At 44.6% G+C, this 13,805-nt stretch overlaps 1 protein-coding gene across 3 annotated transcripts in view; it reads left to right on the top strand.

Annotated features, from left to right (window-relative positions):
• The window catches only part of ULK1 (unc-51 like autophagy activating kinase 1), a 79,134-nt gene that overhangs the window by 43,382 nt on the left and 21,947 nt on the right, over positions 1-13,805 (top strand). For all 3 annotated transcript variants that reach the window (XM_062009632.1, XM_062009631.1, XM_062009630.1), the window contains exons 13-16: positions 6,249-6,337; positions 8,130-8,295; positions 9,574-9,634; positions 9,957-10,046. In XM_062009632.1, coding sequence (XP_061865616.1) covers positions 6,249-6,337; positions 8,130-8,295; positions 9,574-9,634; positions 9,957-10,046 — 406 coding nt within the window. The remainder of the gene's footprint in view (positions 1-6,248; positions 6,338-8,129; positions 8,296-9,573; positions 9,635-9,956; positions 10,047-13,805) is intronic.

Raw genomic sequence — 13,805 nt, 5'->3', positions numbered from 1 at the left:
TGATAGTCCTCTGGCCAAGAGACTTGATTTAGTGGGACTGTGTGTGGTTGTCTCTTTCCAAAAAGATCCTGCTGGACTTTTAATCTCTTGAGTCAAGGACAGAGCCAAGAATTTTCATCAGTGAGTGATTTGGGGTGCCCAGTGTAAGTTTCAGAGGAGACACGTCCAATGCTTTCTAACACAGAGCTCCTCTTTGTTGGTTGTGAGTGGGCACTCCTTGTCCAATGCCTTTGTCACTCGTGACACACTCTTGCTTTCCTGGTTCCAGAGCAGGACTTCTCAGTTGTTCCTGATACAGATTTTAACTGTGTGCTTAGGTGACCTTCATGCGGGCAAGAAAAGACGCTTCTGGTTTAGGGGAGCTTGCAAACCAGCCAGGCCCCCATCCCCGACTGCACCAGCAAGATGTGGGGCGAGCCCTGTGCAGCAGCTCTCAGCACACACTGTGCCACTGCCATGTGGGAAAAGCCCTTCAAAGTCTGATCCCCCTGCGTGCAGAGGGCTCTCTCAGGACGTCCTTGCATGCCCACCAACTCATCTTTTGCCTCCGGCAGTTCCGCTGCTTCACTGGCCAGGGGAACAGAAGACTCCCTGCAAACTGCAGAGGGTTCTCCTGACTTGGCCTCAGTTTCCAACTCCTGCTCAGTTCCTATGCAGAAACCAGGGACACTATGATGAGCAGGGGGCTGTAGCTCAGCCTTTGCCCCCAGCTGCCCCAAAGTTAGTGGTGTGGGGTCAAGGCCCGATCAAAAGAAGACCTTTCCAGGCAGATAAGGACTATACAAACTCCAGACCTTCCTGCTGCCCTGCTGGTCCTCACCTCCGGGCATATGTCCACAGCCTGGAGTCCTCTCCAGGCAGAAGAGACCACTACTGGTTTTGAAAAGGTGAAGGTAGAAGTGTCTTCCAGTTGCTGGAGGTCTTCAGGTGGTTGTGCACAGAAGTGTGCTAGTGAGGAAGATGGTTCTTGTGGGCTGCTGTGGAGGTCTCTGCTGCTGTCAGGTGGCAGTAATGGATGAAGGCCCCTGGGAAGTGCCATGAAGAGCGTGGGTGAGAGAGGCTGCATGTGGGAGTGGTGGTCCTTTTGATTTCAGAATAGGTGAGAGAAGAGCCAGTGTATTAATAAAGGTCTCAGTCATGATCTCAATAAGAAAAGCTCAGCTGAGCTGAATGGAATGCTGCTTAACATGGCAGCATGCTCAACATTTGCACAGTTTTAGCCAAAGTAGATGACTGTGCAAGGTTGCAGTTGCTCAGGGCTTAGTTCCCCTGGTTTCATGTACAGAACTAAGATAAGTCCAAAAATGTATTGTGCTGTTGCATCTCAAGGTGTGGCTCAGCATCATGAGTGCAGGAGGTATCAAAGGAGGAGATACAGCTGCACCTGAATCACGTCAGGCTCAGACTGAGTTAGAGTCCTCAGGCCTGCAGTGGAGAACTAGGAGGAGGAACTCTGTGCCCTCATTTGTATTCTCCTTGGGAGTTGATAACTGGGCTACCACTGACTTTGGTGAAAGCAGGACTAAGTCATTCACATTTGAGTGTGCAAGTTTCTCTTAGGAGAATTTATTGGATGATTTGTAGCAGCATCTGTGTTTTGGAGTAGTAGCTGTTGAGTCATGAATACCCTGAGAGCTCAGCTGAGCTCAGGGCCTGTTTCAGAGGCACCTGCACAGCAAATGCAGGCAACCATGCAGCCATTTAGGTCCCAAACCAATCTGAAGTTGAGACAATTCCTTACCATATGGGAACACTTTGCAGTCTGAGCAGAGCCTGGTGGTCTCACCCCTTGCAGGTGAATCTGCCCTCAGATGGCAAGGACAGAACAGGAGAGCTGCCATTAACACGCAGAGCTGAGTGTAGCATCTAGGCTCCTGAACCCTGACAAGGCTGGTCCAGAGCCGGTTACACAATGATAAAAAACCAAGTGAGAGCCATTGGCTGCTCACTCTGTGGATATGTGTTAGTACACCATCTCAGGGAATGAGAAATAAAGGGTTTAAATAGAATTTTCGAATTGCAGGGAGTTGGGGAATCCTCCAATGTGGATGATTCTTTGAAGTGATTCATTTTGAAGTTGCTAAGGCAGGGGGATCCCCCTTGTTTAAATAAATCTGCATATTTTTCAAGACACTCCAGAAAAATCAACATTTCTGTCAAAAGTCTTTAACTAAACCACTTCTGACAAGATCATCCTCTCTGCTGTGGTTTCAGGGGATGGTTGTTCTCGTGTCCTTCCTCTCATCTCTCTCCTTTAGTGAAGCAAGGACCTGAGTCTGCTGCCATCCAGGGTGTACCACAAAGCTCTATTTGCCACAGGCTTTATCCTGGAGAGGTGGTTCAGGGCCTTGGGCTTTCACTCAAACATGTACTTAATTTTTTGTTTGTGTTTATTTAAATTTTCTTTTATACTGTGGGCTTTGTACCTGTGACTAAGCATGTACTTTACATGTGGAAAAAAAAGTGTTAATAAAGTCTTTAAAATACTGTGTCTAGTCAGAATGTCGTCTGTCTGTAGCCAGGTCTGATCAACATATGGTATGGGGCAGTGTGTTACAGTAATAATGCATGGGAAGGCATAATTAGATCCTTGTGCAAGTCTTCTCTCAGTACACACATTGTAATTGGTACCCATGCAGAATATTTTGGAGGGTTTTTTTGCTCCTGCCTTTAATGGATGGTAAGCTGGTACCTCCTTGAAGAGGAGTAATTTTTGTTAAGAGAGCTTGAAACGTGAGCAGTTACAGCTCAGAAGTGTTTGGAGTGTTTCAGTACCTGGAATGTCTGCCAGACTTAACTTGGCTTTTCCCGTCTTTATCATCTTATTGTATATAAAATACTTAGCTAAAAACTAGCAAAAAATCACCATGACTTCTGCATAGAAAAGATTTTAATGGTGCAACCTTTTAAACTCTAAAAAGCAGCTTATTCTTTGGTTGAGTCCTTTCAGCTTTTGCACTCAAACTGTTGCCTCGTCAGAGACTGCAATTAAATAACTTTTTGATGACTGGTTTATAATTGAATCCAGATAATCACAAAAATGCATCTCTTCAGTGTGTGTAAAATTCTGCTTCCAAATTAAGCTTTTATATAAAGCTTGAGACTGATATTTCTGTAGGACAGCCAAGCCCCTGGTAGAATGCTTTGTCAGGACTGATTTTTGCAAGTGTAGGACCAAGTATCAGGATGCACACAGGTGGAGCACAGGCTTGCCTTTCTGGCTTCTAGCTCTCCCATTTTAAAACCAGTTAGCAATGGTCAGGACAAGTACAGGTGACTTTTGTTGCTGGAACAAGTTGGGGAGGACAATTATAAAAACAGATTTATTTACATTACAATTACAATCCAGCAATTTCTGGATTTGGGTGGGGGCTGACAATCCATGTTAACATTCCCTACATGCAGGCTTGAGCCTGAAAACATGATGAGCCAAGTGTTTGCACGCTTGTTAATTTTAAACTGGGAGTGCCTGGGTGTGTGGAGGAGATGGAAGCAAGCGTCTTGCTTTCAAGCTGGCCTAGGTGGCTGACGCTGGAAAATGCACTGACAAGGGCTGTGGTGGTCAGAGCAGGTTTGTCAGAGCCGAGCCTTGTGGTTCTACATACATGAAAGTCCCTTCTTAGAGTCAGGACCTTCTCAGTTTGAGCCTCACAGTATTACAGTGTGAATTTGGGGAGTTTACAGGGTTTAAAATAAGAAGAGTGGGTAACAGAGGCTGTACCTAAAGGTCTGCTTCGTGCAGATGGAGTTTTACCTTGAGTTTCAGATGATAGGGGCAAGGACTACCTGCTTGTCTTCCTTCCTAGATTAATGGAAAGCTGTCCAAAGCAAATAGATAAAAATAGAGAAGTCTCAATTCCAGCCAGGTTTAGATCAATAATAAACACAGAACCAAAAATAGAGTGAAGGAGACCTTGACAGAGACTCTACTAATTCCAGGGAAAATGAGCAGTGATGCAAGTCTTGCAGCAGGCATGTATAGACACAGTTCAGAAATCACCTACCTTTCCTTAAAAGGGCCTTTGTATAATAGGAAGGTCTGGCTGTATAGGGGTGAATTGCTCTGTAACAGTTGGCAGGAAAAAAAAAAAAGGAGACTTTTCTTTTCTCCTTCCTCCTTGGATTTCTGGTGTTAAATATACAGAGAAGGCAGCAGGGATGGCTCTGGGAGAAGGTCATGGAGAGCAAAAGCAGTGTGCTGTAGGCAGGACAGAACTCTCCCAGACAAGTTCTCAGACCTCTGTGTGTGTTCCCTGTGCATGGTGAGTGGGAAGCAGCAGTACTGGGAGAGCATGTGTGCTGTGGGCAGCATGGCTCCCTGTGCCAAGCCCCTGACCAACCTCCCAGCACACCCAGTGTCAGGGTACGAAGCCCCAGTACTTGTACCAGAGCCAGGACAGTGTGTTTTAACAGCACAGTCCATCAAAGGCACAAAATCGGGTGCAGAGTAGATGTAGAGGCTAAAAAGTAGCTTCTGACAAGTCTTTGGAAAGGTTTCTTTCATTAGGGACCTAACCCTGAAAACAGTGGTAGAATAAGTAGTGCCAGTGGGGTCCGACACAAGAGGGAGTGACATCTGTGACTGTCCAGCCCACGCCACTGTCCCGCTACAGCTTCCCGTTGCACAACCCAGGAATCTCCCCCTGTTTGCAGTGTAACTTAACCTCTGCAGGAAAACATTCCCCTTTTGTTAACGTTAGCAAAGGGTGGAGGAGATCACTGTGACCCCAGTTAAACTGTTAAAAGTGGTTGATTACTTATGTTAAAATGTGTATTTTAAGTCTATGCTTCCTTGGCTCCCTTTTCCTTTTGTTGGATCTTGTTACATCTGTGTTAAGCTGAGGAACTGGGCATTGAAGCAGTTGCTTTCTGTGCTAGGAGACACTGCTTTAGTCATCCTGTAACCTTCTTGGATAGGCTACGTGGAAAGACTTCTAATAAAAAAAGCCTTTTAATAAAAAAGGTGTATTTTCTCATTCTTTCATGATTAGAACACTGTTTCAACAGTTAATTGCAGAGAGATGTACTTGTATTTTTCTAGCCAGTTGAATAAAATGCTCTGTAGTATCTCATGTGATTAATGACAGAGGTAGTTTTACTTCAAACAGGAACATTCTTCTTCTAGGTGTTAACTTTCCTTGTATTAAGTATAGGGTCATTAGGACAGATGCTGTACAGGCACAAATCTGATACAAGCTGCTAATTCTTTGCCAGTGCAATGGAGGAGAAACAAACCATTCCTTGGGGAATCTCAACCACTAAATACTTCCAAGTCCTTTAAAGAAACGGTTACCTTTGACTCGACCCTCACCTCCTGAGTTCTCCTAAGTTATTTACTGATCTCACACAAGTCAGTGAAGTTGAATATTCTCCTGTGATGTCTTAATCATCTTTTCTGCCTGAAGGCCAATGCTAACTAGTCCTTTCAGTGTGATCTTTATGCCTCTCTGAGAGTTACAGCAGCCAGTCCAACAATGAAGTGAATAAAATGGGCAGTTCTGATATTGAACAATAAAACATAAAAGGAAGGGATGCAAGAATAGCCTGAGCTGGGGAACAATTTCTGTACGAAGAGATTAAATAAGCAAAACCTCTTTAATTTGCAGAAGTGACCAAGGGTGAACATGTTGAGGTATAGGGAGCAATGAACTATTTCCTTGTGGAAGATATAAGTCTGTGGGATTGTTGTGATTGTTTATTATTGCACATAGCGTGGGATGCCCAAGTGGCTGTTTGGGCAGCAAGAACACAGGGCTTGAGCAGGCATGTGTTTAACTCAGCACAGACCTCCCAGTGTTTGATGTGTCTGTGCTGAGCCACAAGGCTGATGAATAGAAACTGTAAGGGCATGGTGTAGTTTCTCACCTCTGCCACTGACATGAGTAACTCAGTCTGCTTTTCTGTTCATCTTTGTATGCATTTGTAAAGATGTTTTGGAGATTTAGAGCAGAAATCATCTTGCTACCTGTGTAGGTCAGCTGTTTAGTGGAAATTTGACCTTGTTCAGAGATCCTCCACTCCAAGAGCTGAAGCTGTGGAATAGCACTCAGGGGAGTGGATGGATGGAATCATGTCACTCAACAGAATGATAACTTTTATTTTGTTCTCCTTTTATTGTCCACATTTGCTAAATGAGATATATGGTGGTACTTGAGAGAAACCTGACAGCAAAAGATGAAAAAGACCTTTTATTATTGATTGATGTTAGTTTGACAACTTCTTTTGGTTTTGTCTCTTGGTGGTTTTAGCTGCTTCCGTGCCAATGCCTTCCTATCCCAGTTCAGGCTCCGGTAGTTCCTCCAGCAGCTCTTCTACTTCCCACTTGGCATCACCTCCTGTAAGTACAGCTTTTGTCAATGGTCTCACTGCTTGTTTCTTTGAAACAAGATCGCTGATATTGCTGTCTCCTGGTGCAAGTCACTGAACACTGTAGTTCTGCCTGAGATTGATTGAGTGCCTTCTCCAATCTATTTAGAGTTTGGATCCTGAAGGTTGCATTTACTCTCCACCCGAAATATTTCAGCTTGCTATTACCTGTTATATTTAAAGCCTCTATGAAACAAGTTGGTATTAATGACACTAGTTTGTCTTGGCAGGATGGAAAGTTCCTTGGAACCAAAAAACAGTCCCCAGTTCAGGGTATAGCATTGCTTACTTGGCTGCAAGTTCTCTGTTTTCAAGCGTAGCCTCTGCAGCTTGACAGCATATCCACCCTTCTCTGTCCAGGGACCCTCCTTTCTGACCAGCTTTCCCAGGTGCCACACGGGGACATTCATTAAAGCTATTACCCCAGACCAGACCTGCCACAGTCTGATGGTCTTGTGAGAGAAGATCTGAATTGTTGGGTTTTCTGTCTGGTTACCTTAACTAATGAAAACTTTTCTAGAGGGAAAATATTAACTGACCAGTGAAGTGACATTCCTCCAGCTTGCTGAACTGAAAGCTTGTTTTTGGAGGCTCTTGGTGAAGCTGTCTTTTGACTTTGAACTGAGGAATGCTGGTGGTGTGATGGGTAGGGGAAGGGAGGAGGGTTAATTTTTTTCCTCCTTGGCATTTCTGCTTTTTTTCTTGTCAGTTTCCCTGGGCCAAGTCATCTCAGTCTGGTGAGGGACAGGCTGAGAGGCACCATCAGCAGTTGATGTAGGTGCTCACGATGTGGGTTGGACAGAGGAGAGATCTGCTCTTCTCTGAATGTCATGTGACTGTGTCCCAGAGAGCTTTTTTCTCCCTGTATGCTAAATAGACTGAGGCCCTCCTGACTATAAGACTCCAGGAATGGGTAGGTGGTGTGAAAAGCAAACTTCCTCCCCTGATGTTTCCTGATTTCTGAAGCTCAGGGATGGTACAGAATCTCTGCCAGACCAAGAGAGGTTCCCATGGTAGAAGTGTACTGCACTGCTCCCACTCTGCATCTTGAAGTTTTGCTGATGGAGGAGTGAAAAATCTGTGTGTGGGGCAGAGCTAGCAGAAGCAACAGGAAAAGTGGAAAAGAGACAACTTTGACAGATGGAAAATTCTTTCTGCATGTATGTACTGTATGTACAGTGAGAGAAGGTCACCACTGGTACAGCAGGAAAGTCTTTGGAGGGTTAATAAGGTCTTAGTAGGGCCTAAGTGAAAGCTGATTCAAGTCTTTCTGAGACTAAAAATGCATTAGATCACAACCTTTATCCTACTCTATGGGCAGTTCAGCTGTCTTAGAGGTTTTTTTAAACCATCTGGCCTCCTCTAGCTGCCTGCAAAACACAAGGATTTGGCTGAAGGAAGCAAAATAATGGAAGGTTTTAGAGTCTGTCCTGCCTGACTGTGAGGTGTTCATCTGCTGAATGCTCAACCTCTTTCAGACCCTTAACTCTTTATCAGTACTACAGCAAAACAGTGAAGTGTTCTTACCTGGGGATTATCAGCCATGTGGGTAGTATGTTTTATGTAACAAAAGATACATTGTTGTGACATGGACGTGAAGAGCTGTTCCTCTCAGTAAACTAAACAGCTGCTTCTGGAGAACTATCCGCCCTGGTCTATCAGCAAAGTGCTGTTTGCAGCCTTGCACAGGTCACTTCAAAAGCTCAAGCAGAATGATGAAGTAGCTGTGCTGAAGCCAGTGTTTGTTTTTTGTCTTGAATTAGCACACTCTTGGAGAGATGCAGCAGCAGCTGCAGGAGAAGGCACTGGCATCTCCTACCCAGGATTCCCCCGGCTTCCTACATGGATCTAAGGACTCTGCTGGAAGCAGCAGTAAGAATTCATCCTGCGACACAGATGACTTCGTTATGGTCCCAGCACAGTTCTCAAGTAAGGTGGTTTCTGGAAATGCAGATGTTCTAAGCAGAGGGGAGTGTGGATGTTAAGGGTTAAGTTACTAGAAGATTGAAAGAGTGATTAAACCTGTGTGCCTTGACTGAATAACAGTAATGTTTTTGTTCTCAAGCTGCCAGAGACACCTGTCTCACTGGCTAGTTTCATGGGATATTTTGTAATTACCTTCAAAGATAGGATTTGAGAGTGAAGATTATTCAGGGATCTTAATAAGAGATTGAACTTGGAAATCCAACTGGAAAAGAAGATCAGCAGGCTCACAGGGAAATGTCTTTCTCTCACAGAAGCTGTTCTCATGTCATCCTGTCTTCAGTTTCACTCAGCATCACAGTCCAGACAGGATTTCAGCTAGCAAGCTGGATTTTAACCTGAAAAAAGTCCCTGGGAAAGACTGAAAGATGTTGGGTTGTTCTTTAGACATTTTGAATTTCATTTTAGCACCTCTATGTATTTATACTTTGACTGGAATTGCTTGAAAATATAGATGTATGTAGAGGCCAGGGCCCCAGTTCTGCCATTGCCTGAGTATGTTTCTTGCACAAGTCCTTATGTAACCAGCAGAACGATGTTGTTCAACCTTGACCATGTGCATGGTGCTTTACTGAGTGGGAATTTGGTGATAAATGCTCTGATTCTTCCTTTCACAGTTGCACTACTTGTATTAAACCAGCAATTTGGAGAGGTAGAACTGGAATCTGTTGAAGTTCTCTTTTGTGCAATCCTTACGAAATGGAAGAGCTCAGTGTTGCTTGTATTTGTTTCTGGCAACAGTGATGAGGGCAGCAGACACTTATATTGTAGTAGTCACGTTCCCAGTGTTCAGATGTTTTGGCAAAGGCACAAACTCCCCTGTATTGTGTGTCCAGCTGCCAGCTCAATTGGCTACCTCAGATTTTTGCCACTTAGGACACAAATGTTTCAAAGCCCTACCAAAGTATACTGCTAGGTTTTTACACAGCAGCTCATTGCTTGTACCAAATAGGTATGTGCCTATGATTCTATTAGGTTTTGGCCCCCTTCCCAAAGGAATTCCTTTCAGCCTAAATGTTCCAAAATTTCAGGGTATTAAGGATTAGCAGCATCCACATCAGCTTCAGTCCACATGTATTTTGCAAAACACTGACTTCAGAAGCAATTCAGCAGGTCTTGGAGGAGCAAGAAATTCTACCCAAAATCTCAGTTGCTTTGAATATATAAATATTTTTAAGAAAATTAGCTGCAATGAATCTATTTCTTCACTTCCTTGTTCCTCAGGTGATTTAACTGCTGAGGCTGCAGGAGGGAAACCAATCCAGGACAGCCTGATGTACAGCGGGTAAGACCTTTGAGGCAGCTGAAAGTGTTTAGCCACTGGCACACACTCTGCTTTAGGAACTTCTGGATTCTGATGGATGGGAAGGAAGGTGTTGCTGGGTTAACTTTAGTTGCAGAAATAACTGGTTCTGAGCGTTTTCAGTTTGTTCATGTGACACCTGAATAGCAGAGTGTATGTGGGACAGCACAATAGTCTCCAGGGCTCGTGTACCAGACTCAGCTGCAGGTGCTGGGCAGACACAGCTCTGCTGCTGTGCTTTGTAGGAGGGGAGCAGTGTGAGTTCCCAGGCTCTAACAGATGGATTCTTTCTGCCATTCTGCAGGAGTTCTCTGGTAACTTCAGCAGGTTTGGAAAGCCAGGGAAGGACACCATCTCCATCACCACCGTACAGCAGTTCTCCTAGCCCGTCCAGGTAAGAATGGTTAAGTGATGACTATGCAACACCCTCTGACTTCCAGGAGGGGATTTTACAGATGTTGTTGTGCTCAGCAAGATCCACATCTCTCCTTTAATTAAAGGGTAACAAGAAACACTCAGGAGAAACTCCCCAGCCTTGGGCACTGATCAGTCCCAACTATAGAACCTGTCTCTCCCTGTTCTGGCCCTCAGGAGGGGCTGGGAGAGCATGCAGCAGAGCTGGAATTAGCTCTGTTCCCTGCGGGGCCAGGGATTATTCACAAGCGGAAAGTAAACGTACCCCACTGGCATGTATGTGCTACTCACCCCCTCTGTGCTCAGCCTGCAGAAGCAATGAGTATTCCACCTAAAGACCCTAGTTTCTAAATTTATGCAGTGAATTAGAACACACCACTTTAGTTAAGGGTGATATGATGGACTTGAATTACTGGAGGAGTGTTGCTCATCTGCCCTTGCTATTGAAGGACAGATATTGGGCCTACTTAATTGTTTGTAGCTTGCTTGAAGATCCCAAAAGCTCCTTGCACTATGTCTGTGTAAAATAATGGTGCTGCATGGTACTTGTGTACTGGCAGAGGATGCTGGAGTAGGAGTAACAAGTGCAAACAGGCGTGGTCGTGGGTTTAGTTCCAGCTAAACAAGTTGCTGCAAAATCAGCTTTGGCCTTTGGAAACGTGGTAGGTGAGAGCTGCCCACACACAGCAGCACCAGCTGCCCGGCCCTGCCAGCAGATCCGCACACATCTGTGTTCAGAGATATTAATGGTCTGTGGAAGGTGATCCCATTGACTCCAGAGCTTGAAGCTTTAGGGTATGTGCATAGCTTACAGGGAACTGGTGGTGTTGCTTCCCATCTCCTTCTTGCCTACTGGGAAAACAGGACAGCTTTCATCTTCTATTCTGTCAACATGGCATCGATTGAGGGAGGACAGTTGAAGGGGATTTCATACTGGAAGATGGATGACCCTAAAATCTTTCTGAAGAAGAAAATGTAGTCTCAGGCTATGTGTTGAACACACTCGTCACTTAAAGGCAGCCCAGAAAATGACAAAGCATAGCCTCAAAGCATACAAATTTAAAGGAGAAGAATGTAGCTCAAAGCCTTGCTGACGTGATCAGATTAATTGGCAAGCACGTACCCCAGTGTGGAGTTTAATTGCATGAGGCTTCTTATGCCATCGCCTGCTAAGCTTTTTAACAGCTTATTCCTTAACTGATTCCTTTGCATTCTGGGGATCAGTCTTCATTAAAGGATTTGGCCTTCTCTCTGGACACCAGTGAGCAAAAGTTCATGGAAGCTGACTACAAATGCTGACTACTTTTTACTGTTCACCACTGTCTTCAACAAACTGATTCTTTTGTATTCCATTGGATCACAAAGTGGCAAGTTCATGCTGGCAGCTATGATCTAAACATGTTTCTCCTACCTGCTCATTTCCAGCAGCTTCTGTGGAGCAGGTGCCAAACTCTCTAGTGCTACTTCCCACTTACCTGTCTGTTTTGAAGAACTGAAAAGTTACTTTCTACCCTGTCCAGTATGGAGAATAAGACATAAGTGATGAAAGATTGTTGCAGTCACTTTGAATTGAGAGTGTAAAGCAAGATCTTTGCTCTGTCCCCCGAGAGTGCTTTGAGCCTGTGCCACCCAGGTATGCCCTTACTGTTAACATGGGCTTCAGTGCCCTTCAGTGTAGATGTCCTGAGGCCCACTTGGCTTCACTGGCACAGAGCACTCCTCATTTTCTCTCCCTCTTTGCTCATTCAGCAGCAGCAGCAGCTCTCCCTTTTGTGCATGGCCATAGGCTAGCAAGCAGTGGTGGATGCAGTCCAACTAGGACAGAGAGCAAAGGCTATTTCAGAGTGACCAGCAGTGGGTTTTCCTCAGGATGTCATGACACACTCTAGAGCATCTCTCCTTGTTTTTAACTAAGAGCATGAGGACTAGACAGACTGAAAATATGCAGACACTTGACTTACTTTTCCTTGTTGAAGATGCTTAATAAGTCTTTACAAAAGATACTTCCTTGGATGTATCCCACAGCAATGGATTTAATACCATTTTCAATGATCTTATTAAACTCCTGTCCCAGCTTTATCTTGTGATCTTTGCAAGTCTATGGTCAATCAACCTTTAAGGCTTGAGGCCAGTTAACTGATTTAGTCTATGTCATCTCATTTGGAGATTTCCTTTTGCAACATTCACCCTGTGGAGAAACCTGTCTCCTATAAGAACTTGGTAGAACTCTTGGAGGGAGAGTGGATCATTTCACCAGAGAACTTCTTTTCCCTCAAAAGCTACTGGCCAGATTGAAGAGAGGATGTTTGAAGTTTATGTTAAAAGTCAGGATACATATGAAGTTTGATGTTGTCCTTCAGATTTCTTGATTCAAGCTCTTTGCTTTATGTCTATCTGACTCCATGTCTTACACTGATGGAAGGCAGAAATGCCAAAGCCTCACCTTTGCAATGAGCAGGCAGAAACCTTGAATGTCTTTCTTTTACTGGATGTCAATGAAGAATCAAGACTGCCTCTTAGAGACAAACATCAGTGTAAAAGTCTGCTCTCTTGGTGTAGGAAATAAGGAGGAATATACAGAACTTTAAAAATTGATGGGCATCTTGAGAGAGGAACGAAGAAATTGGGATCATGTTTTGACCTTTTAAGCCTTGATGAAAGATCTCCTTCAGTTATTTGGCTCAACTGTGGTGGAAGAGCATCTTGATTTGCCCAGTGTGGAGTTCTGCAGATACATTCCTGCACATCAGCTTTGTTCAACACTGTCACCATAAACCACAGAGTACTGCTGACCTTCTGGTAACGGGGTGCTTTGCCAAATAAGACACAGACTCTTCTCTCTTTGCCTGTGCACACATGTACATTCTTGCTGAGCTAAATACCTCCTTTCATCTTGTGTAAATCATTTCCACTCTGAGTGTTAGAGTTGAAAAAGTGATACTTCCTGCTCCTCAGGGGCAGACCTGGGCCTGCATCCTTGATTGACGGTAAGGACGACTGCAGAAGCCTTCATTACCAATAAGATCTTTCTGTAACTGTACAACATCCCTGCAAGTGGTGTTGGTAGTTGTAAATAGTATTGCCATGGCAATTAACCCCAGAATTCTGGAGCCTTCGGGAAAAGACTTGAGGTGGCTACTTAGTTAAACGTGGTGTTTGCATGGGTTTTGTCTGGCATGGTTTGTGCGTAGCGTGGTGTAGAGGCTAATAGCAACAGGGAAAACTGTCACCTGGGGGTATAGATACCAACCTCCTTGCATGGAGCTGGAAAGAAGTCTGATGTTTTCAGAATGGGCCTGTGCCATTTTGTGTGTGTAATGACCCAGCTGACCTTGATGGGTATATAGATACCAGCTTCTGCCTCTAAATTTATTCTCTCCCGAGTTGTCTTTTCCACCCTATGCTTAACTTGCAAATACTCTGATAAACACCACAAGTTTGTAATGCTCTTCATGGTGTGCTGAGACTCTAATGCAGCTGCCATTGCTGTGTATGTGCAGTATACCTCTGCATGAATCACAGGTAGCTCTTGGCAGCAAATCCTCTGCTGGTGTCCTTTGTGAGCCACAAATGGTTAGCCCCTGTTCAGTGCTGTGCTTTGGCTGTGGATCTAAGCTGCTGAAAAGTAGGCCAGTTGTGGTCTGAAATAACAGGGCTCCAATTTTCCTGGAGGGAGTGGTGTGCCTGGGTGTGTTGTAGCCTCAGTCAGTGGGTGGGAATCGTGCTGGAAGAAAGGTGC

This window comes from Colius striatus, chromosome 17 (assembly GCF_028858725.1).
Source record: "Colius striatus isolate bColStr4 chromosome 17, bColStr4.1.hap1, whole genome shotgun sequence".
Classification (NCBI taxonomy): Eukaryota; Metazoa; Chordata; class Aves; order Coliiformes; family Coliidae; genus Colius; species Colius striatus.
Note: the sequence above shows the minus strand (reverse complement) of the source record. Positions and strands in the feature narration are given on the sequence as shown.